The 23,614-nt window shown below is 50.0% G+C and overlaps 2 protein-coding genes across 5 annotated transcripts in view; one reads left to right on the top strand and one right to left on the bottom strand.

Annotated features, from left to right (window-relative positions):
• The window catches only part of LOC122383265 (nitric oxide-associated protein 1-like), a 14,286-nt gene extending 8,789 nt beyond the window's left edge, over positions 1-5,497 (bottom strand). Inside the window, exons 1-7 of one of the 2 annotated variants that reach the window (XM_043369520.1) lie at positions 5,408-5,497; positions 3,618-4,544; positions 3,168-3,386; positions 2,038-2,189; positions 1,578-1,722; positions 974-1,295; positions 511-728 (exon numbers count right to left, since the gene is read on the bottom strand). In XM_043369520.1, the coding sequence (XP_043225455.1) occupies positions 511-728; positions 974-1,295; positions 1,578-1,722; positions 2,038-2,189; positions 3,168-3,386; positions 3,618-4,539 (1,978 nt within the window). In that variant the 5' untranslated portion in view covers positions 4,540-4,544; positions 5,408-5,497. The remainder of the gene's footprint in view (positions 1-510; positions 729-973; positions 1,296-1,577; positions 1,723-2,037; positions 2,190-3,167; positions 3,387-3,617; positions 4,545-5,407) is intronic. The other variant, XM_043369521.1, reaches the window with a different exon arrangement.
• Positions 5,461-23,614, top strand: LOC122383267. 3 transcript variants are annotated; one of them, XM_043369524.1, is made up of 5 exons: positions 5,461-5,514; positions 18,418-18,524; positions 19,268-19,763; positions 22,405-22,581; positions 22,719-23,614. In XM_043369524.1, exons 3-5 carry the CDS (start codon positions 19,268-19,270, stop codon positions 23,039-23,041), a joined length of 996 nt encoding a protein of 331 aa, XP_043225459.1. In that variant the 5' UTR covers positions 5,461-5,514; positions 18,418-18,524; the 3' UTR covers positions 23,042-23,614. The 3 variants fall into 3 exon arrangements, with proteins under 3 accessions (XP_043225459.1, XP_043225458.1, XP_043225457.1); XM_043369523.1 differs by lacking the exon at positions 5,461-5,514 and adding an exon at positions 10,963-11,022 and having other exon boundaries at positions 18,348-18,524; positions 22,719-23,612; XM_043369522.1 differs by lacking the exon at positions 5,461-5,514 and adding an exon at positions 11,054-11,080.

Genomic DNA, 23,614 nt, shown 5'->3' with positions numbered 1-23,614 from the left:
TTCTCCCTTGTGCGTGGGACTGATCTTTAGTCAGGAGAGATTATGATTTGTGAATTGTTTCTTTGTGACCTGTTTGCAGACAGGAAGTGTTACTACGAAGAATTGCCCGCGCTGTTACACATCCCATGTTCTCGTAGATAAATGTGTGTCTTTTCATTACCCTTGAAAAAGTTATAATAAACGAAACGTCGGGTAATTTTTGTTGTAATATCTCCTGCATATCCTTGTCCACCCCGGGATCTGGCGTCGTTTGTTCAAGAGTTCAAAAACCGTGGTTTCGCTCAAGATTTCCATTCAAGATTGGCTAACTGATTGAATTGTTAACTTGAATGCGTCTCGCCGCTTCAACAAATTTGCAAACATAGGCATTAGGTATGTAACAGTACCGTTTTAAGATGTGAGACGTTAATACAGAACGTGATGAGTTGCTAATAATTGAGATCGTTGTACCCCGACGCGTCTCGATCCTCCCACCAGACTATCCACCCGGTCGAGCCACCCAGCACCCACCGGCCGAGGAGAGGACGATATCGGCAGCGCTCTCTGTCAGAGAACCTCCTGTCACGGTCAGCTCCCGCGGCTCCAGCTCCGGCCAGCGCGAGAAGCGGTCAGCGCCGCCGCACGGCACCACGAACAACCCCGACTGCAGGTATTCCCGATAGATGGCAGCAGCGTCCTCTGTGGCCGTCACCGTCACCGGCAGGTCGCCCGAGGCGAACACTGTCAGCCTGAGGGACACGCGAGGGAGATGTGTTAAAACTAGAGATTAAGCTGGTGCCGAAGAAGTGAGAAAAGGGTCTGTTAGCTCCTCAGACTACTTTCGAATATTGTGGACGCGAATGTGAGAGATTTAGCTCTCAGAGCTAAATCTTACGCAGAGCTAGCATGCTAATAAGATAAAGCGCGCCCTGATTGTGTCACCCCCACCCCACAGCAGCTGCTCCCTGCTCCTCCGCTTCCCGTTCCGACGGACCTGGCGTTGCTGGGTCCCGCGCGGTAGTCGAGGCGCGCCAGGCCGGCCACAAACAGAGACTGTCCGGGCGCCAGTGAGAAGGTGCGCGGCCGCAGCAGCTGCCGGCCCAGCGTCAGCAGCAGCTCCTGCTGCGTCAGCTGGCCCAGCAGCTGGTCGGCGCTGACGAAGCCGGGCGTGTCGTACACCCAGCGGCCGGTCGGGAAGCGCGGGTCGTCGGCGGCCACCCCGCCGATCCGCTCCGGCTCCGGCTCCGGCGCGGCGCCCAGCACTGCCGCCTCGCCGTCCCGGGCGCGCTCGCCGCGGAACGTGCGACCGATGTGACCTGGCGACGGGGCACGAGTGAGGTAAAGTCACCAGCTATATCCAGGCCTGCAGCGTGATGTGGAACCGAGACATAAAGAAACGAGTTTCTTGCTGAACATGATAGAACGAACCCATAGCTGAAAAAAACGCCAGTACTGGGCGAGGTCAGGTGGGATTGATGGTAGAGCCGAAGACACGCACTTACCACCAACAGTGGGCAGCAGACTCTCCACCGCTCCACCGTGTCCACCCACCACACACCCACTATTCCCAATTATTGTCGAGTGTTTGTTCCGCCCACCTGTGAGCATGGCGTATCGGGGCTGTTTGGTTTCCATCAGCTGCGAGTGGCGCAGGCGCTGCTCCTCTGCCGCCCAGTTTTTCTCGCGCTGCAGCCGCTGGCGGCGCTTTTGCAGGTGAAACTCCTGAGGTCGCATCATTGGAAACTGGACGGCAGACAGACAGTACCGTGTGTATAAAGGGCGCTACGGCAGGAATACCATGTAAACAGCAAGCATGAATTATGGATAGCATCTTGCATTTTAGAAAGATATCAGAGTCGAAAAAATTGTACTGGGGCCCAGTCGGGACCTAGTGAGTAAACGAACAGTTCCAACGCTGCATCGTCCGGCCGGAGTGCCCCCTGCCCTCCCTCCGAGTCAGGAGGTGATCTGCCCGCCTTCAGCAGGCTGAGGGTAGTGCCCTGCCCCAGGGAGGCGCTATGTTCAGTGTTCACCCTCAGCAGATAGAGGTTTACCCACCTTCAGCAGGTTGAGGGTGGTGCCCGGCCACCGCGAGGTGGTCGCCCGCCGGATCAGGTCGTGCGCCGTCGACTTGCACAGATCCGACTGCAGCAGCGCATTAAACAGAGTCGACTTGCCGACATTGGTGCAGCCCATCAGGTACACGTCGCCTGGGCGGAGACGCAGAGCGTAGTTATTTCCCGGATCACCACACCGCTACTCGTACTCATAACGCACGAGGATGCGGCGCAAGAAACACAAAGCGATGCTGAATACAACACACAGAAATAACAACAAATTTTTCAACACAGAGCAAACAAAAACGAAACAGAAATAAAACCATGTCATATGTCAGAATCAAGCCCATGCAAAAGATGATTTCCAAACACCACCTCTCCACCCCACTGCCACTGCCACTGCCGTCCCACCCACCCATTCCTAAAGGTTCACCCTGAGCGGCCCAGTGAGTCTGTATGACGGTGACCACTGCCCACTACCACCCCTTTCCTCCCTCTATTTACCCTGAGCAGCCCAGTGGGTCTGTACTGCCACCAACACCCCTTCCCTTCCCTCTATTTACCCTGAGCGGCCCAGTGAGTCTGTATGACGGTGACCACTGCCCACTATCACCCCTTCCCTCCCTCTATTTACCCTGAGCGGCCCAGTGGGTCTGTATGACGGTGACCACTGCCACCGCCACCCCTTCCCTCCCTCGGGGTTTACCCTGAGCGGCCCAGTGGGTCTGTATGACGGTGACCACTGCCCACTATCACCCCTTCCCTCCCTCTATTTACCCTGAGCGGCCCAGTGGGTCTGTATGACGGTGACCACTGCCACTGCCACCCCTTCCCTCCCTCTATTTACCCTGAGCGGCCCAGTGGGTCTGTATGACGGTGACCACTGCCCACTATCACCCCTTTCCTCCCTCTATTTACCCTGAGCGGCCCAGTGGGTCTGTATGACGGTGACCACTGCCCACTATCACCCATTTCCTCCCTCTATTTACCCTGAGCGGCCCAGTGGGTCTGTATGACGGTGACCACTGCCCACTACCACCCCTTCCCTCCCTCTATTTACCCTGAGCGGCCCAGTGGGTCTATATGACGGTGACCACTGCCCACTATCACCCCTTTCCTCCCTCTATTTACCCTGAGCGGCCCAGTGGGTCTGTATGACGGTGACCAGCTCCTCGATGCCGTATCCGGTGCGCGCGCTGACCAGGCACGTGTGCTTCACGTTGAGCCGGTCGACGCCGCAGCGCTCCAGGGCGGCGCTGAGCGAGGCGGTCACGCGCGCCAGGTAGCCGTCGCTGTCCTGGGGCAGCAGGTCCACCTTGTTGCCGACGATGATCACCGGCCGAGACCGACCTGACGAGCGGGTGGGCGGGGAGGGGATCACTGCGGTGGGCAGATGCGGCCCGCGGAGCAGGGGACTGCGCGACACGTTACCTGAGCGATGCAGCAAGATACAGCAGGTAACACTGCATTCAGTGCCGGTTCCCAGTACCCAGTACTCCCATCTCCCAGTATCCAGGCTGTACCACCCCTGTCGCCACTCACTGTCGTACCCAGTGCTCGTGACACCCAGCGGTTACTCACCGACCAGCTGTCCGATGCCGGACCACACGCTGCAGGGGAAGTCCAGCAGGTCCACCACCAGCACGAGCAGCGCCGGCCAGTCGCCCATGCGGCGCATCAGCAGAGAGTAGTCGGCCGCCGGCACCGTCACGTTCACAGCCGTCTGGTGGAAGCGCAGGAAGTAGCAGCGCTGGCAGACCAGGTCGCGCAGCTCGCGCTCGGGCGCCGCGCGCAGCACCTCGGCCGGCAGGTAGCCGGGCCAGGCGGGCTCCTGGCAGTGCAGGTGGGCGCCGCAGCCGCCGCACACGGACCGGCTCACGGGCACGGACGGGTCCGGCCGGCCGTAGCGCAGCACCCACAGCTCGTCCTGGTCGGCGCCGTCGGCCGCGGCCGCCTCCTCGCGCACGGCCTGCTCGCGCAGCAGCCGCACCCGCTCGCGCACCGACTGCTGCAGCCGCGTGTTGGCCGGCAGCGGCTCGTCCGCGGGCTCCCGGTCCCGCGGCGCGTCCGTGAACTGCACGGGGGTCGGCGAGGCGTATGGAAACGTGACCTCCGCCGGCGACAGGGATTCAGATCCCGACTGGGCGGCCGAGTCTGAGGTGTCCACTGAGCCACTGCTGGATATACTGAGGAAAACGGAGGCAGGCAAGCTGGACTCTGGCTGCTGCTTTTCCCACCTGGCTCTTTGCATCCTTCTATGGAGCTGCTGAGCCTCATATTTTGACAGTCTTGTCAGCATGCAGTTGTATATTATTCTCTTGTCATTTTCAGGTGTCAGCTCTTTGGGCTGCTCTCTGGGTGTATTCAGCCACATGCGCTGAACATGACTTGTTGGCACACCATTCCGAGATAAGAGTGGGTTTAATGTTCTGATAGATAGTTGTTGGACTCTGTACAGTCTCCAAACATGCATGATAAACGGACTTGATGGTGCCCCCACCATTATCACTGAAATTAAGGAAGATCATTACACACATTTTATTTAGATAAAACAAACCTCAGCCTCAAATATACGCACCAAGCTATCATTTACAAGCTGCTTTATGCAATTACCAGAATGCCCAAAATACAACCAAAGCTGCTAAGAATTCTGAAAATTCAAAATTCATTAAGCATTATCACATCAAGATACAATAGAGGGTGACAAGTTGTGAGGCAACTAGGCATCAATAATATGCCTTTGCGGATAGGTACCTATATATATATATATATATATATATATATATATATATATATATATATATATATATATATATATATATATATATATATATATATATATATATATATATATATATATATATATATATATATATTATAGGTACCTACCTACTTGTTGACAATGAATAATGAGCTTTTCATTGAAACTAAAGGAAGCTTAACAATATTTTCATGGTTCTGGACCTTCTTCAGACTTCAGAGAACTCACTGAATAATCACTGATTCCACCAAAAAAGGTCTAGATTTTTCAGCATCATTTTGTGGCATTAGACGTCACACGAAGGTTTTCCAACCGAGGAGGCGCTGTAGGTTTTGTAGGTTGTAGGGTGGGTTTGTAGGTTTGTAGGTTGTAGGTTAGGTTGGGTCAGGTAAGGTTAGGTTTGTTTAGGTTTTCCTAGAAAGAAGCACCACCGGGCGCCGGGTATGGCGCCTCTCCTTGGTTGGAAAACCTTCGTGTGGACGTCTGCTCTGCTCTACTAATACCCATTTTGTAATGACCAAAAGCTTCTTATTCCTTCTTAACAACCATAATCATAATCAAGCTAGAGAAATGTTTCAAACCATCTACACAAATATTGAATAACACTAACAAGTAACCAGCTCCAAACAATCCCGGAATAATGATCAACGCCATTCACATCAAGATCACATTGTCACATTGATCACATTGTCAATGATTGTCAATAAAAGAGAGAAGGTATAGTATTATTCTTTGTAAATAATGCACAGCGTGAATTAGCCAATACTTGTCGATGATTCGCTATTTTTCGTAATTTACGCTACACTTGCTAAATTTTGATAAAAACGAACATTAATCGCATTTTGCAGACGTCTCAATAGCGCAATGGATGACTAAATTTGGTAGCTGCGGCAACAAAACTACTTCATACCTTTCAATGTTTTCATCTTCTGGATAATTTTCCCTCTACCTCGCCGGATCAATTGGTTTTCTGCATATCCTCCCGGTCCAGGGGTTGGGGGATGGGAAGGGGGATGTGGACCCTCTCTCTCAATAATTCGCCCCTACATCAGCTAGCTGAGCTAGAGCTTCGCCCGGAAACTGTGCGCCGTCGGCGTCACGATTCGCAGCGCCAGCGCCCGTTTTAACCCTCGCCGGACCTATTGGTTTTCTACATACGCGCCGGCCGAGGGGGGGGGGGCGGGTACGACCCCCCCTCGCCGTTTCGCCCCTGGTGGAGCTAGCGCGTCGCGGAAAAAACGAGCGTGTGCGCCGTTACGAGACGCAGAGATTGGTACCCGATTTTAAGGTCCTAGGTCAACCGGTGACCTCTGAGGTCAGGTCAAGTGCCCCAAGGTACGGTTCAGTTTTTGGTGAATAACTTCGCAAAAAACGGCCGCAGAGCGCCGATTTTGGCAGCATCGTGTTCGTCTCGCTCAGGCGCGTCGAATGATATACTTTTTGTCCGGGTCAGGTCAACTTGGGGTGTTGACCTCAGGTCAAGGTCAGGTCAGCACCCCCAGGTCACGAAGTTGGTCGAAAGAGGTCATGTCGCATATCATTCGATTCGGCAGGTCTTCCTGAGTCCATTGGTGGCTTTCCCGACTCGCTAGCTCAATTTGATCAAGAGTTATTGACGAAAAACTAATATGACCTTGATGACGTCATAAATGACGTCACGCAAGGTCAACATTGCAAAAGTGACGCATCTAACCTTGCAAGGAGTGCATAAAATCACGATTCTGTGTGCTTGAGATAGTTGGAGATCGTTCCCGGCGCCAGAATAGCAGTTTTCATTTTTCCCCATTGACTTATAATGGTGAGGTCACGAAAATGACCTGACCTCATATGACCTTTAGGAAAAATCCGAGATATACAATTTGTGGGACTCATAATGGATACTAGATCCTGCAAGTTTCATTTCCCTGTGACATCTCCTCTGGCAGTGAGGGCGTTGCGAAGTTGCGACATCTGAAGACCGTGAAGAGGTTCACTTATGACGTCATAGGTCAGTGACCTGACCTGACCCAAAAATGCGGTTGGTGTCAAAAGATGCGGCTTGGATCAAAGGTCAGGTATGCCAAGTTTCAGCTCTCTATCGCCAGCGTGTTCGGAGCTATCGCGAAAAAAACCCTATGGGGGGGGGGGCGGCACCCGCCCCCCCCCTCGGCCGGCGAGGGTTAACCCTATTCCTGGCGGGCTCCGCCGGGACAAGAAACTGGCGGGGAGGGGGCCGATTCGGCCCCCCTTTAGATCTCAAAAACTACACATCGCAGCGACAAACGGTAAACGGCATCGGATACGCACGGTCAAGATCTACAATTTTTACTAAGGTCATTTTCAGGTCAGGTCAAAGATGACGTCACAGGGGTCGAAAAAGTCAAAATGGCGGCGCTAGATATGGAGAGAGTTTTTCTCGAATAACTTTCGAATTAGTCAAGATAGTAACAAACTATGGGCATCATCGTGATCCTCTCGTCAATCCGCATCGAATGACATATATGTTGACCTCGAAAGGTCAAGGTCAAAGGTTGACCTCAGGTCACGTGACCTCGAGGTCATCATGTATTTCATTCGATGCGTCTTGACGAGCTGAACACAATGAGACCATCCACGCGTCTGTATCTTGTTCCTGTACGGAGTTATTGGCCAAAAACCTTTGGTGACCTTTGATGACGTCACATGACCTCACAGCTGCCCAACAGCAAAACAGACCTCAAGGTAGTGAAGGTTGATCGTATATGAAGTCATGTATGGTATATGGGGCCATTCCGACCCGTTTTAGTGGTAAAAACAGGGAGTTGATTTTTCCCCCATTGACTTATAATGGGGAGGTCGCGAAACTGACCTGACCTTAGGTCACCGATATCAAAATTCCGAGATATACAAATCGCACATACTGGTACCCTAACTAAAGCCTGAAGAGAAGAAATTGATCGGTCAAAAACTCTAGCTCTGGCGTGATTGCAAACTTTTCTGAGGTAGGGTCACCAAACCGCCTCTGGTGACCTGACCTGAGGTCAGATCAACTCAAAATTTTCAGACATGTTGCGTAGAAGCCTTTTAGAAAAAGTCAGAAAATTTGAGCTTCCTAGCTCAACGCGTTTGGGAGAAATAACCAAAAAACCTCAGGGGGGGGGGGGGCTCCTGAGGCCCCCCCGCCAGGAATAGGGTTAACTGGCCACAAAACCTGTGGCCAGCCAACCGGTGAACTCTTAGGTCAGGTCAAGTGACCCTCGGGTCAGGTCAATTGACCCTTGACTTTTGGCATTTAGCTTCACTAGACACTAAAAATGTTCGCAGAGCTGCTACTGTGCATCCTCATTCCTCATGTGTGCCTTGCTCCGGCGCGATAAGTGATGCATTTTTGGGGGGGGGGGTGGGATGAGGCCATCCCTTGGCCAGAGGACAAATTTCAACTTGACCTTTCGCAAAAAAAACTCAGGAAAACCACAGCACCTATTTCTACGGGTTTACCATTTATCCCGCGGTGGGTGGCTATTTTGCCCCCCCCCCCCTCCACTCTCCAAGCTTTTCGATATTAGGCAGCTCTAGAGCCGCTGCGCCGATCGTCATCAAACATTCAGTACCCTCCCGGGCATCAATTTTACACATTGTGACCAATTTTTTCTTCTTCTAAAGGCTATGATAGACTGGCCGCAAATTACGTCAGAGTGACGTCATGTTCTGCCATTTTCGACCCAAGAAAGGTTCCGCGGGAAAAGAAAAACGTTTAAGACATAAAAGGTGTAGAATTACCAGGGCTACTAAACTGTCATCTCGATTTTTTTTTTAATTTTGACCTAAAAAAAAAGATGAAAAATTGCAAGCTGTTAGCAGCCTTCAGCTTGCTGCAAGAAGGCTAGGGTCGGGTCAACTGAGGTCAACTAAGGTCAAATTACGTTTCTGCTACTAACTTAGCACACAATGAGGCTATGCTTCAAAAATGGTGTCATTGCGTTCCCTGCGATCAGGCGATTCGAATGCTATGGGATATGATGCACTTTAATTAACTTGAACTTAATTAAATGCTTAAAATTCATTTAATTCTAAGCAAATTTTAAGTTAGCTTAATTAAATTGGTATCAAAGTAGGTACCTTTATCATTCGATGTGCACGGACGTCGTGAGTTCACTAGTGTTTTTATTTTTGCTCTATTTTTACTAGATAAAAAGATGTAGGTAAGCGAAAAACGTTTGACATGTTTTCGCGAAACCCTTGCATTTATGCCCCCCCCCCAAACCCTAAATTTGACCTAGAGCAACCAAATTTGCACAGAGGCGAGCCGCGAGATCTCCTACGGGTCCACCTACCCTGTCACCTACCCTGTAACTTTGGCGTTTCAAGTGCCGTAGGAGCCAATAGGGGGGTCATACCACCGGCCCTTCGCTGTCCGCGTTATGAAAAAGGCCCTCACCTGGCGAGGGTTAAGTCGTTTCCCGCGACCCTTGTGGGGTGGGGGGGGGGGGGGCAAAGTGCTCCCCTGTGGTTTTTCGCAGATAACTCAAAAACAGCTGCAGTGCGAATTTCGACTTGAAACTTTCAGTATCTCTCCAGACAGTCAATTTTACACAACTTCTGAAAAAATTAGGTCCCAGGTCATCTCAGGTCACGAGCTATAGAGGTCAAACTGAGGTCATGTTCGGCGATTTTTCGACGAAAAAGTTGATTACGGAGAAAAATCGCAGAAAATCAGAGTTTCAACTTAGCGACTCAAAAATTTGACCGTACGTATAAAAAGGCATGACAAACAAAATGGCTATCTGGAAAAGTGCTAACAAATTGTACTAATTAATTGCTAATTGGGCACCTTGGGGAAAAAGCCCCCTGGTCTGATCGGGAAAGACGCCTCCCTAAATCCGTAGGCTGCCCTTCAAGGAACCTGTCGAACCATTTAGTGCATACCTACTTGTGATGAGAGACAAAAGGCTATTTGGGATTATCGAGAATGCAATACGGTCAGGTGCTCCCCATGCCGGTCTCTCGGCCCATACATCGACTTTTTGGGTAGCATCTGACTCTGAGAGCCCTCACGACGGCCTCTATGGGCCCCATTAATGACTCCAAGACCCCTCACAGCATCCCTTGATGGGGCCTCCCACGCTGGCTCCATGGGCCGCGCTGCACTTATGTCCCCGACTCCCCACGATGGTATTGAGGGCCCTCAAGCCTCATGAAGACCATAAGACCCGTGCAACGACGGGGGGGGGGCGGTTACCCGCCCCTTGATATTTTTTTGTGAATAGCGGGAAAACTGCAGCGCGTAGCGCCCCGAAATTTAGCACGACTTTTCTCTCGTTAATTTTCCACATGGTGTGTAAGTTTGAACCTCCTACCTTTGAAGGTCAGGTCACCAGGTTACTTCGAATGACCCAACCTCAAATCACTTTTTTGCAACTTTGTCACCGTGTATGGGGAGAGTGGGGCACATTCGTGCAAAAAATGGATAAATCCATATATCTGTTCTTTGGCTAGTGCAACGGCAAAGTTGTTGATTGTAGTATGGAAAGGAACTATTGCAGATATTTTCCTCTTGAAAGTTATCCTCTAAAATTATTGCTTCTATTAGAAAAAATGACTTTTAATAACTCTGAACGTTTGCACGAAACTGCCCCACCTACGGGGCACATTCGTGCAAGGGATGGGGCTCTTCCGTGCACCCTGCAAAGTTCGAGAAATTACCGGGCATTACCAGAAATTTACCAAAGGAAATTGGCAGGGGGTCATTTCACTTGATTCCTTTCGATAAGAATGCATTGCACAACATATGTAGAAAGAGTGGGCTAGCCAACAAGAATGTGCCAACTGCCGGCCTCCGTGACCTCGCCAAGTTCGCGTGAATTACTCGTCACGACGTCGCAAGCATGGCCGAGACTGAGTCAGGCGAGCGTCATTAGTGAAACCTACTACAGATCTCTTTAGTGCCCTGCTACAGATAAAGTCAAAAATCGCAAAAACTAAAAAAAAAAATATACACGAATGTGCCCCCAGGCAGTGCGTACACGAACCTGCCCTGCCCCACAACGTTATTTGTAATATATTTCATTTTTTTTTTGTTGAAAAAATGACTGTCAACAAACAGGTTTGCAGCAGTTCCGTGAATAGAGTGAGAGAATCTTCGCCCCCAATTTTGAAAAGCTGAACCACATTTCCGAGTCAGGATCACGAAAATGGATGATATAAGTTTGGAAGGCTCACTAAATTACAAATGTGCGTTTTATCAAGCATGACAGCAGGGAAGGTGGGGTAAGACGGCCCAGCGGGGCAAGACGGGCCACCAGCCCTTCCAGCTCAACCGCTGCTGGTATCTACTGCTTTATGCACTCACTTTGTTTGTTTTCCTTCGTAACAATGGCCACCTTGAGCTCATGCTGCTAGGATGCATAGCTTTAATTGAGTTATTGAGAAAAATGTTGTTTTTCGTCAAATTGATCTAATATAAGAGGTCTACGGGTGATACAATTACGGCGCCTTTCTTGCATGATTAGTTTCTATTTTGCACTTAACTGTGAAGAACAAAGTTATAAACTTAGTTATAGTCACACTTTAGGAAAGGCAAGGTTTTGCAATGTTGGGCTATTTGACATATACGTCATGATAATGACAGAATTTAGATTTGGGGCAAGACGGACCACTGTGGTCCATCTTACCCTGTGGTGGTCCATTCTACCCTGCATATGGAAAGTTCTTTTCCAAAACATTGACACAAGTTTAAGTAAGCTAATTTTTCAGGAAGGAGTCTTTGTTGCATGTGAGCCTCAGCCATGCATGCAAGTGCTCAGTTAGCATGCATTCATGCCAAACGACAATCAACACACATGTTCTTAGCTTTTAGCTGCACTTCCATCACACATGAGTAAAGAATAAAGGCTCATTTTGTTATTTTACCATTCTGGTTACTTTTTCTTACAAGAGTACAGAGCAGAAGTGTAACACATATGAACGGATAGCAGGCACTGCTGAGTGGTCCGTCTTACCCCACGTTTTTTCTTGTCAGTTTTTGACATGTCCCTCTTTAAGAGCATCCACCACCTAGATGTCTTTAATTTGATATTAGTCTTTACACATATCAACAGAGGAAGGATTGAGCATTCCGAAGACTATAAATAATAGGAATTACGAGAGCAGTGTAGCAAGATATGCGGCCTCAAACCTTAGCTGGTCCGTCTTACCCCACCTTCCCCTACAGTGTTGTCTTCTACGGTGAACAAAGGGCGGCAATGATAGACATATTTCCATAATTTACCTTGAGCTCGTGTATACACGACTCGTGTTCCCATAAACTGCTGAAAACGAATGTGCACCATGAACGAATGTGCCCCACTCTCCCCTACAAAGGGGCACGGGAACTACTTTCAGACGGGGGGGGGGGGCACACCATAATAGGGATCAATCTAAGGTACAGGTCTTGCGGGTTTTAGCGGTATACGAGTAAGGTTTTGCACCTAGAAAATTTAGTGTACTTCAGGCATATCTTCGTCGTCTTAACCCGCGCCGGGCCGGTGCTCTGAGATTCCGCGCCGGGCCGCGGGGGGTGTTTGAACACCCCCCCCCCTTCTAACTCGGCTCCTGGGCCACGTAGCGACACGCGGTAAGCGGCAATCGCAAGAACGTCAAAAATAAGGACGAAAACACTCGGTCATTTTTTGGGTCAGGTCAAAGGTCAGATCACCAGAGGTCACCAAAGGTAAAATGTTGACTATTTCAACATTTTGGAAACTGCCAACCATAGGCGGTCCCAGGGGGGGCCACGGGGGCCATGGCCCCCCCTTTGGTGCTGAAAGGTGGGGCCATACTATCTTTTGGCCCCACCTTTCAGATCGAACAAAAGTCCTAGAAAATCTTTTCGTATGTTTCATTTTCTTTCTTGCACCATCAAAGAACGTAAATTTCACTCATGAGTGGGCTCAGTTTCGCATTCTGTCAATTTGGCGGTCAGCGTCGCTGGCACCGGTTCACGAGTATGGCCGGATCTTACACGGAATATCAGCGTGGATTTACTTGAGGCTCTCGTAGGCCCAGCAATGGCTGGCATGAGACCCTCTTCGGCAGTGGCGGGTGGGCCCTGCTAAAGGAGATTGGCTCTAAGACACTAAAGTAAGACCTCATGGGTTGGTGCTGTGCACCTCAGAAGCCCGGTGGTGACGCCGTATGCCGGCTTGGTTTCGTGGGATTGGCGTGGGACCTCCGGGGCCTGCATAGAGTTTGCGTGAGCTAGTATGTAATCTCAGAGGCATGTGTGTGATGTGTACACAGTGGCGGTCGCGGGGGGGGGGGGGCTAACAGCCAATGGGCCCCCATATAGGTGTATGGGGCCCTGGCAATTATTCGATCGTCACGAGGCTCAAAAAACCCACGCCCAGCTATTAATATAGCTCCCACACCGGTCTTTGAGCGTCTTACACTGACCTCTGAGGGAACTTCAGTGGCGTTCAAGCGCCCACGTTGACCGCTAAGAGCCTACATCAACCTCTGAGGCCCCACATCTGGTCTATGAGGGGCCCTAACCGGCCTCAGGGGCCCCAACCGGCGTCTGAGGGTCTCACACCGGTCTCTGGTGGCCTTATTTCTGTCTCTGGTGTTCCAAGACGAACCTTTAGGTGCCAATGAGGGCCCCGCACTGGCTGCTGAAGACCCGATGCCGGCCTCTAAGGGCCTGCATTGGCCTCTGAGGAGGGCCCATCTTGGCCTTTGAGGGCCCTCTGCTGGCCTCTGGGGTCCAACGACGGCTCATGCCGGTCTTTTAGGGCCCCACGCTGACCTCTGAGGGCCCATGTTGGCCTGTAATGAGTAAGGACCCACATTAGCCTCTGAGAGCCCAACTCGGTCTCTGATGGTCTCAAACTACTGGCCTTTGTAGTTTGCAGGCCCTGTACTGGTCTCTTAGGGCCTAAAACTGGCCTCTACGTGAAAACATACATGGGAGGGTTTCTGAAGATCAGAGGGCTCACGCAGTCTCCGGCACAGCCTTACGTTGGTCCTGATCGAGATTACTTTACGTCCTGATGGTCCTGCGCAGATTCCCTCATATTTCGACGTCGGGACCCCATGAGCCGGTGTGGGTCCTGGGGCTGGCAGAGACTGATGAAGTCCTTAGGGCTCAGGGCCAGTCTTTTTAGCAGTAGGACTAGGCAGGTTGAGTGAGCCCCAATAGAGCCGTTGCGAAGCCCCGCGGAGTCACGCGCGGCCCTCAGATGCCAATTTTGAAAGCTCGGAACCTGTGGGGGTCTCCAGAGGTCGGTGTACCTACGCTCTCCCGCCGCCACACAACTAGGTACCTATATGGGTAAATGTCATAGTCTGAAAATGCTCTCTGGGTTTCACATGCTTGTTCAAAGCAAGAGGTATCTGTACTTTTCGGAATTGTTTTATAGTGGTAAGGTCATGAATCCGCGTGCCTGACCTTCCAGTATACCTAATAGGTATACTGGAATACCTATGCTACACCGATCCGCATCATGGTGCAGTGGCCCGACCGGTGGAAGCACCGTGGGACGGGAAATGGAACTGGTGATTTTGCCTTAAATTGAGCTTAAATATTTCACGTAAGAATGAGATGGACGAAGCATAAGTAATGCCAACTGCGCGGCGCCTCGTGGACGTAAAAAAATAGCCGATCAGCCCCCCCCCCCCCTCCGGTGACGGATAAATGTTATGTCCCGCGAGTGTGACTTTGGCCCCCCCTTTTGCTAGCGGCTGCGACCGCCAGTGCTGCCAACGGCTATCTCGGGAACCGATAGAGCTACAGCGCCGCAAAAAAGCGCATTCGATAGCCCTTTTACAGACCTTTCTGACTAATGTTCTCAGATTTGACCTCAGGTCAACAGTTTAGCCTCCAGAGGGAAAAAACTCCAAAAATAGCCGTTTTAACGAAAAACGTTTTTTCGGCAATAACTCAAAAGAGCTATGACATTACTTTTGCTAGCATCGTGTTCCTCTCGTCGAGACGCGTCGATTGAACTATAATTTGACCTTGAAAGGTCAACTTGAAAATTTGACCTCAGGTCAAGGTCATGACCTGAACGGAAATGGTCATGTTGGATATCAATCGATCCGCAACGTCGAGCCGAACACATCTAAGGCGTTTTCAGCGCTCTAGCACTCCTCTATCAGAAGTTATCACCGAAAAACTGTTAGATTCTGTTCGTGACCTGAGATGACCTCGGGGACATAACGAGGGGTCACAGTTGCCATTTTCTGGTTCAGTGTGTCTATTTTACCTACATCTCGATGTTTGAGAGTGTCTAGAATAGCGTTCGTGCAAAACAGACGCTTTTCAATTTTCTCCCATTCACTTATAATGGAGAGGCCGCAAAATTGACCTGACCTTAGGTCACCGATATCAAAATTCCGAGATATACATTTTATAGATATTGTTGCTCTAATAAATCGCTGAAAGTTTCAAGGCAATCGTTCAGTCGGTGTAGCTATGACGAGCATTCTTATTTTTTCTGAGGTGAGTTCACTTGGCGTGACCTGGTGACCTGACCTAAGGTGACCTGGGTCTGAAATTTTCACAACATGTGCGAAAAAGATGCACAAACAGGTGTGCCAAAAACGGCGGCGCTCCGCGCCGCCGTTTTTGAGATATCTGCGAAAAACCGCAAGGCGGGTGTTCAAACACCCCCCGGCCCGGCGCGGGTTAAGCTTTAAAGTGTTGAAGATGCGATCGAATTGTTGGTTCACAAGCCGGCCATGATCGTGTAAAATGGCTTCATCGTAGATCGAATATCGATTAGTTTCTGAGCCGTAGGTAGCGGCGGAACACCTTCAATTAACCCGCGCCCCACTGGGGGGGGGGGGGGGGACTATTCATATAGCCCCCACTCTCGTTTTTCTGCAATAACTTCTAAATCACTATGTATCGCCGCCATACTTTCAGTACCTTAGGCTGCATCAATTTGACACTTTGTGTCAAAATTTGAACCTCGTATCTATCATACGTCGGCCGAAAATGACGTCAGAGTGACGTCATGTTCGGCCGATTTCGACGCAAAACATTGAACCACGGGAATCACTCCCAAGAGCTCAGTTTTTGAGCTAGATCCAATGTCTTTGCATGAGAGGACTCAAAATGAGCTGCGCTATCAAGCTGTAATCCCGAATTTTCGAAATTTTGAAAATTTTGAAAGTTATATATACCTATTAATTAAGATACAAAATTTGTATTTTTATCTTTAAACAAAAATTGACTTTTCGAAAAAACCGGAATATATGTGATAGAACACATGCTTATGACTTACTCTAACAAGTTTTAGCCAGATATCTTCAAACATGGCCAAGTTATACGCATTATAGCAAAAAAGTTCACAATTTTATATTTTTAAAATCAATTTTTCCGTATGAATTTGACATCGTACACCAATATAAATAACACCATCGTGTTCCTGAGCTCAAACTGCATCTGGTAGACATGTTTGTTGTTGAAAAATTTCACCTTTGAAATTTGACCTTTTCTACCTGAAAGTGACCTGACCTCGGCTAAATTCAGATGAAAATGGCCTCAAATGACACAGGTGACACCGAATTAGAAATCTATGGCCTACATGGACCATAAAACATGTGTCACGTGACCGACTTATGACATAAGATTTCCGTGACCTATGATGACCTGACCCTGACCTGAAAATCAAAGTACAAGTTTCGTACCCTCAGGGTATCTAAAGCATCTGTTCACGAGTTTGTAAACCAAAAATCAGCCTGATCTGACTTGTAAGACGGCAGCCAGAGCCCAAAAAATGAACAAGCCAAATATCGGCAATTTTTACTTTGACCTGACATGTGACGTCATCGGTGACCTCGAGGTCAATGAAATTAGGTTTCTTTCGACAGTTTTTCCGGGGCTATCAGATGCCGTTTGAATTTTGACGATCGTCCCAGTAGTTTCGGAGTTAGGAGGGGGCTATGAATAGCCCCCCCCGTTATACATATACATACGAGTAGACCCCAGTGATGTCTAGACCCCAGTGATGACCCCAGTGATGATCGGCGATGTTATACATAGACCCCAGTGGGGCACGGGTTAAGGGGGCACTACCGACTTTGGTCCCATTCTTTCCATGCAACGCCCATAGGGCTAATGTTAAAATGCCAAAATCAAAGGGGGCCACGGGGCCCCAGTGCTCTCCCCGTTCCGCCGCCTATGTCTCTGAGATATAGGTAACCGGAAATGTAAAAGTGCAAAACCTACCGCTTAATCTCGCGAGAGTCGTACCCCCAAGTCTAGTTTTCTTTTCGGTTTTAAGCCACCTATTTTTCATCCCTTGGCTTTTTCAACAAAAAAGAAAACATTTGCAAGTTGTGGGGGCACCGCCCCCCCCCCCCAGCCCCAGAGTTGGGGGAGGGGGACAAGCTGCCCCCACTGCCTCCCCCCCGGTTCCCGCGCCTATGCATTATGATGGTGTTTAAGTGTCTACCAAAGGCTAGAAGGAAACTGATTCGTTCACGCAATTTACATGCCCATTTATGTCACTTATACTAAGGAGGTGCATCTTCCCAATGCCAGGGGGCGTCTTTCCCACCCTCTGGGATAAGATGCCCACTTGCACTACTTCAAGAAAGTGATTAATAGCAAAAAAGTTATCATATTTCAAGCACGAAGTGTGACATTTTGTGGAGAAAATGATGTCGGCTTCCGTTGTAACTCCAAGTTGTTGCTTTCCGGACGCCATTTTCGAATAATATACAGTGGCCGAAGTTTGGTGATGATCTGAATAAAACTTCCGAAGTTATTCGAAATTTGGTGATGACCGTTTTTTTTGTGTCACCCTGTATATGGTATTACAAACCCTTGGGCATCTTTCCCCACCTTCCCCTACATAACTCTGGCGATGGCATTTAGCACTGCCTTTACCTCCCCTGCCGCCGGATCCTAAGAGAGGTGCGGCTCGCTAACCGTCCTGCCATTGCCAGGGTCATGACTGACCGTGATTACTTTAATTGGCTAGTAACGGAGACAGCCAACAGCACTGACGTCGTATCTTACAAGATGAACACACCTGTAAGGGAACGGGTGCAGATGGCCAGCGTGACTGAAAATGTGGAGAAATGGGATACTTCTCACGAAATAGAGATTGTATCAGCAATTAGTATATGAAACGTGACAAACAACTTCAGAGCTCCATGCGTATGATTTTTTACATACCTACCTACTCTTAGCACTATATCGCAAATGTTAGGATGGTACCTAATCGGCTAACGGTCGGTTCCCAGGTGTATGTCGAATTCCGCACGGACACGATGCGCGGAATGTCTTCACAGTCCGCAGAGGCAGAAACCAGTGTTAGCAGCACTCAGAGGTGACATGCGATTAGCAGAGACGGAGGGCATTGGCCCGGCGGATAGACTGGCGGGCGGCCGGTCGCTCGCTGACCCAAGTGTCAAAACGTTAATTGCGGAAGACGTACCGTTAGCTTGCGGATTGCTGGTTCTCCGGTAGTGCTACTTAGCTAGTGAGCTGTCATGTCTAAAAATAGAACAACCCTAAGCTGAATCGCCAGATTATAAATGGTGCAGTGGAAGTGGACTCTGCAAACAATGTCCGATGTCTAACCGTACAACTATATCTACAGTAAATCGGAGTATCACTGCTTTTTCTTCAAATCACCTGTGTCTCCTGTGAAGGTCAACCATGTTACACAGCGCTGCAGATGTGATCGGAACCGCAGAGCAGGAGATGACGACCACGGATATAAAGTCGGCCGGGGCGCAGCCGAGTGGCATTCTCAGCTCAGCACCAACATCGCGAGGTGAGCGCTACCAATGCCTACTGCAGTAAACGGCTCTCCGATCGTTACGTTAACTTAATATTACTATGATTTTGCTTATTAATTTACTTAAATGTGTGGAAACGGGAACAGTTTTTGGGATTCCTACCTAAAGATTTTTCCCGCAAGAAATATATGTCTTTGGTTTTGCAGTGATAAAAGTACATAAGTCACAGTTTTCATTTTCATTCTATGTCACCTGGTCGGGGACCCGTGCGATGTTCGACGCATTCATTTTGCATTTTGCATTCATTTGCATTGCATTATCACTTTCCATCATGAATACTGCATTAAGCGATAATTATTGCCTATGCGAAAAAAATGAAAGATTAAGTACCTGTCCATTTTAAGCGAGCTGACCCTCCATTTCAGATTTGCTGTTGTTGTTGTTGTTGTTGTTGTTGTTGCTGTTGTTAGTGTTTTTTTCGAGGGGAGGGGGTCGGCACTTTTAGCCTAGCAAGACCACTTCAGAGCTGGAAGGTTGATAGGAATTAGGAAGAGACATTGATCTAGGCGGGCATCCTAATGAGTAGTCGAGGCTGCGCCCATCCAGTTAACAGGCCACTCAGCCCCCCCCCCCTCAAGCGCTCACCGGACCCGGCTCAGGCTACGGGGGTGCTCCACGGGGAGCTATCCGTATGGGATAAAGTTGCCCGTCGAGTCCGGAAGGGAAGGATTTGACTGTCCTGAGCTCGGGAAACGATCAAATGGTGTGTCCATTTCAGATGCGGCGCCCGGTTCTTCTCTTCGCGGTAATCGCTCTGGCCAACGCCAACAGCGTCAATGAGCCCCCTCCGAAGCACTACGGGGCGCCGAAGTACCCCTACCGCCGCCCGCTGGGCGCTGACGGCGCGGTCGGCGCGGCCACGGACACCCTGCTCACTCCCAGCCTCACCAGCGTCAACGTGAACCCGCTGATCGGCGCCGGCGGCCTGTCGCTGGACCCCTCCAGCACCGACATCAGCGAGCAGGGCAGCTTCCTCGTCGAGGACAGCCTGGCGCCGGCCGACGGCGGCCTCCCGCTCGGACTGCGCAGCGACTCTCGCCTGAACGGCTTCGACCTCAGCACCGACGGCGGCCCCATCACCCCTGACTCGGTGACCATCGACGAGGGCGCGCTGCGTGAGCTGGCCGCCGGCGACCCCGGCCTGCTGGACGCGCCGCTGGCCAGCTCTCTGGCCGGCAATGATCTCGAGGACGGCTCCGAACTGGTGACGGAAGGTCAGTTGCAGGCTGCAATTGTACCGCTTAGTGACACTTGGGCATGCATTGATATTGCATAAATATTAATTCATCATTAGCCATTATGATAATTTACTTGCTTAATTAACCCGCGCCCGGCTGGGGGTCCTGGATTTCCACGCCCTGCTGGGGGGGGGGTGTTTGAACCCCCCCCCTTTCTAACTCGGCTCCTGGGCCACGTAGCGATACGCGGAAGGCGGCGTTCGAAAGAGCGTAAAAAATAATGAGGAAATCACTTCAGTCAATTTTTTGGTCAGGTCAAAGGTCAGGTCACCAGAGGTCATTGAAGGCAAAATTTCGCCGATTTCCAGGTCGAATGTCGACAATTTCCTAGAAGCCAACGCATAACCCGCGCCGTGCTGGGGGGGGGGCGTTTTTACGCCCCCCCCCTCAGGTTTTTCGCGAATATCTCAAAAACGGCGGCGCGCAGCGCCGCCGTTTTTGGTACACGTGTTCCTACATCATTTCCGCACATGTTGTGAAAATTTCAGACCTAGGCCGTTCAAGGTCAGGTCACCAGGTCACGTCAAGTGACCTTACCTCAGAAAAAGTTCAAAGGCTCGCTGTAGCTACACCGACTGAACGATCACTTTGAAACTTTCAGCGATTGATATGAGTAACAGTATGTATAAAATGTATATCTCGGATTTTTGATATCTGTGACCTAAGGTCAGGTCAATTTTGCGACCCCTCCATTATAAGTCAATGGGAGAAAATTGAAATGCGCCTCTTTTGGACGAATATCGTTCAAAACGCTCTCAAACATCGGTTCATAGGTAAACATGACACACTGAATAGGAAAAATGCACCTGTGACCCCTCTGTGTGCCCCTGAGGTCATCTCAGGTCATGAACGGTCGCCAGCAGTTTTTTGGCTATAACTTTTGATAGAGACGTGCTAGAGCGGTGAAAACACGTCAGATGTGTTCAGCTCGACGATACGGATCGACTGATATGCAACATGACCCTTTTCGGTCAGGTCATGACCTTGACCTGAGGTCAAATTTTTAAAATGACCTTTCAAGGTCAACAAATAGTTCATTCGACGCGTCTCGACGAGAGGAACACGATGCTGGCAAAAGTAATGTCATGGCGCTTATGAGTCAAAAGTTATTGACGAAAAAACGTTTTTCGTAAAAACGGCTATTTTTGGAGTTTTTGCCCTCTGGAGGCTAAACCGTTGACCTGAGGTCAAATCTGAGAACATTACTCAGAAAGGTCTGTAAAAGGGCTATCGAATGCGCTTTTCTGCGGCGCTGTAGCTCTATCGGTTCCCGAGATAGCCGTTGGCAGTTTCCAAAATGTTGAAATAGTCAACATTTTACCTTTGGTGACCTCTGGTGACCTGACCTTTGACCTGACCCAAAAAATGACCGAAGTGTTTTCGTCCTTATTTTTGACGCTCTTTCCATTGCCGCTTACCGCGTGTCGCTACGTGGCCCAGGAGCCGAGTTAGACGGGGGGGCGTGAAAACGCCCCCCCCCCAGCACTCGGCGGAAAGTTCAGGCCACCAGCACGGCGCGGGATAACTCGGCAACCAATAGAGCTACAGCGCCGCGGAAAAGCGCATTCGATAGCCCTATTAACGCCCTTTCTGATCATTTTTTTCAGATTTGACCTTACGTCAACGGTTTTGCCTGCAGGGGGCAAAAACTGCAAAAATAGCCGATTTTTTCGGAAACAGTTTTTCTGCAATAACATTTGACCCAAGCCTTGTACGAGCTTACTTTTACCGGCATCGTGTTCCTCTCGTCAAGACGCATCGAATGAACTATAACTTGACCTTGAAAGGTCAACTTAAAATTTGACCTCAGGTCAAGGTCATGACCTGACCGGAAAAGGTCATGTTGCATATCAGTCGATCCGTATCGTCGAGCTGAACACATCTAAGGCGTTTTCATCGCTCTAGCATGCCTCTATCAAAAGTTATTTGCGAAAAACTGTTAGATACCATTCGTGACCTAAGATGACCTCAGGGTATAAACAGGGGTCACGGACACCATTTTCATGTTCAGTGTGTCTAAACCACTTGTAATTCAGTGTTTGGGAGTGTTTATAATGTCTTTCGTCCAAAAGAGGCGCTTTTCAATTTTCTCCCATTGACTTATAATGGGGAGGTCGCAAAATTGACCTGACCTTAGGTCATCGATATCAAAATTCTGAGATATACATTTTGTACATGCTATTGCTCTTAGCAATCGCTGAAAGTTTCAAAGCGATCGGTCACTCGGTGTAGCTATGACAGACATTGAAACTTTTTATGAAGTGAGGTCACTTCAAGTGACCTGGTGACCTGACCTTGAATGACCTTGGTCTGAAATTTTCACAACATGTGTAGAATTGATGTATGATAAGGTGTACCAAAAACGGCGGCGCTCCGCGCCGCCGTTTTTGAGATATTCGCGAAAAACCACAAGGGGGGTGTTCAAACACCCCCCCAAGCAGGGCGCGGGTTAAAAATTCCCATTTTTAGCTCTCATGAACGATCTGGGGCGTCCAATTGTTGAACGAGACGCATAGTTTTGTGCGACGTGTTTACCCTCACAAGTGCACAGCGCTCACTGTCCACCACTGCCGGAGCCGGTCGTGTCCCCTGACGCGGTGCGGCGGCGCGTCGGCAGGTGGTCGGCGCCGACGGCGCTACCGCTGGTTCATTTCGTTCCTGGAGCCGTCCACACGCGGCCGGCGGTACACGTGGCGCCAGGCGGCCTACCAGTGCGCCCGCCGCGGACTGGTGCTCGTCTCCATCGAGAACTTCCGCAAAGACCGGGCCGTCAACAGCGTGCTCGACAGGCTCGGTGAGTCAGACGGTGGAACAGCGCCGAGTGGCGAGAAACTGACACCGCCCACACTGTGATGCTGCATGCTGCGGTTATGTTGACCGTGTATCTAACTGTAGAGTACAATAATTGACACTGATTTTCCGCGTTGGCAGACAGCGGCCGTCTGCTGCCGATCGTGTGGACGTCGGGTACGCGGCGCGGACGGCGGTTCCAGTGGCGCACGGGGCAGACGATCGGCACGCCGGGCAGCTACACCAACTGGGGCACCAGTGGCCCGCTCGGCCGCCGGCAGCCCGATAACGCGTTCGGCAACGAGTTCTGCCTGGCGGCGCTCAAGTCGCCCACCCGGCGCCGCTCCGTCTGGCACGACGTGGCCTGCAACAACATCGCAGAGTTCATATGCGAGCGGCCCTACCGCCGCAATAGGGTCGCTGTTTTTGATGGTTTATTCGGCGACGACGACGACAGGAAATGATATTCGGCGAGGAATATCTATGTAGTGAACGCTGGGCCCAGAGAAACTTGGACCTGATTCCAAGAGCAAATAAAAAGAACACTAAAATGCAAATACGGCAAAAGTGCATGAAACGTGCATCACATGGTTAATAAAGAACATGAAGGTGGTGACCTCAGGTGCAATGTTGTGAATCATTCTTCTTATTTCTTTATTTTTACGCAAGCACAATCATCACCGCCTCCACCACATATTTATCGCTATTCAAGGCCAAATCAGTTGTCTTTCATTCGTACGCACGTAAATTCAGCCTGACTCATACCTAACTATGAATTAGTGAACCTCCTCCGCTTACATACCTATTTTGCTTATTACTCTGAGCAGTGGGTATTACTCACTACTGGGTAATATATGTCACGTCGACCAGAAACAAACGGTAGGTCGGTTTAGCGCTACACACACCAATTAACCCGCGCTCCGCTGGGGGGAGGCAGAATCTGCCCCCTCCCGTTTTTCGCCAATAATTTATAAACGTGTAACGCCAGCGACGTCAAACTTTCAGTACCTTATGATACATCACTTTAACAATTTCTC

This window comes from Amphibalanus amphitrite, unplaced genomic scaffold, assembly GCF_019059575.1.
Source record: "Amphibalanus amphitrite isolate SeventyFive unplaced genomic scaffold, NRLGWU_Aamphi_draft 000159F_arrow, whole genome shotgun sequence".
In the NCBI taxonomy this organism is placed as follows: Eukaryota; Metazoa; Arthropoda; class Thecostraca; order Balanomorpha; family Balanidae; genus Amphibalanus; species Amphibalanus amphitrite.
This window is presented reverse-complemented; position numbering and strand designations above follow the sequence as displayed.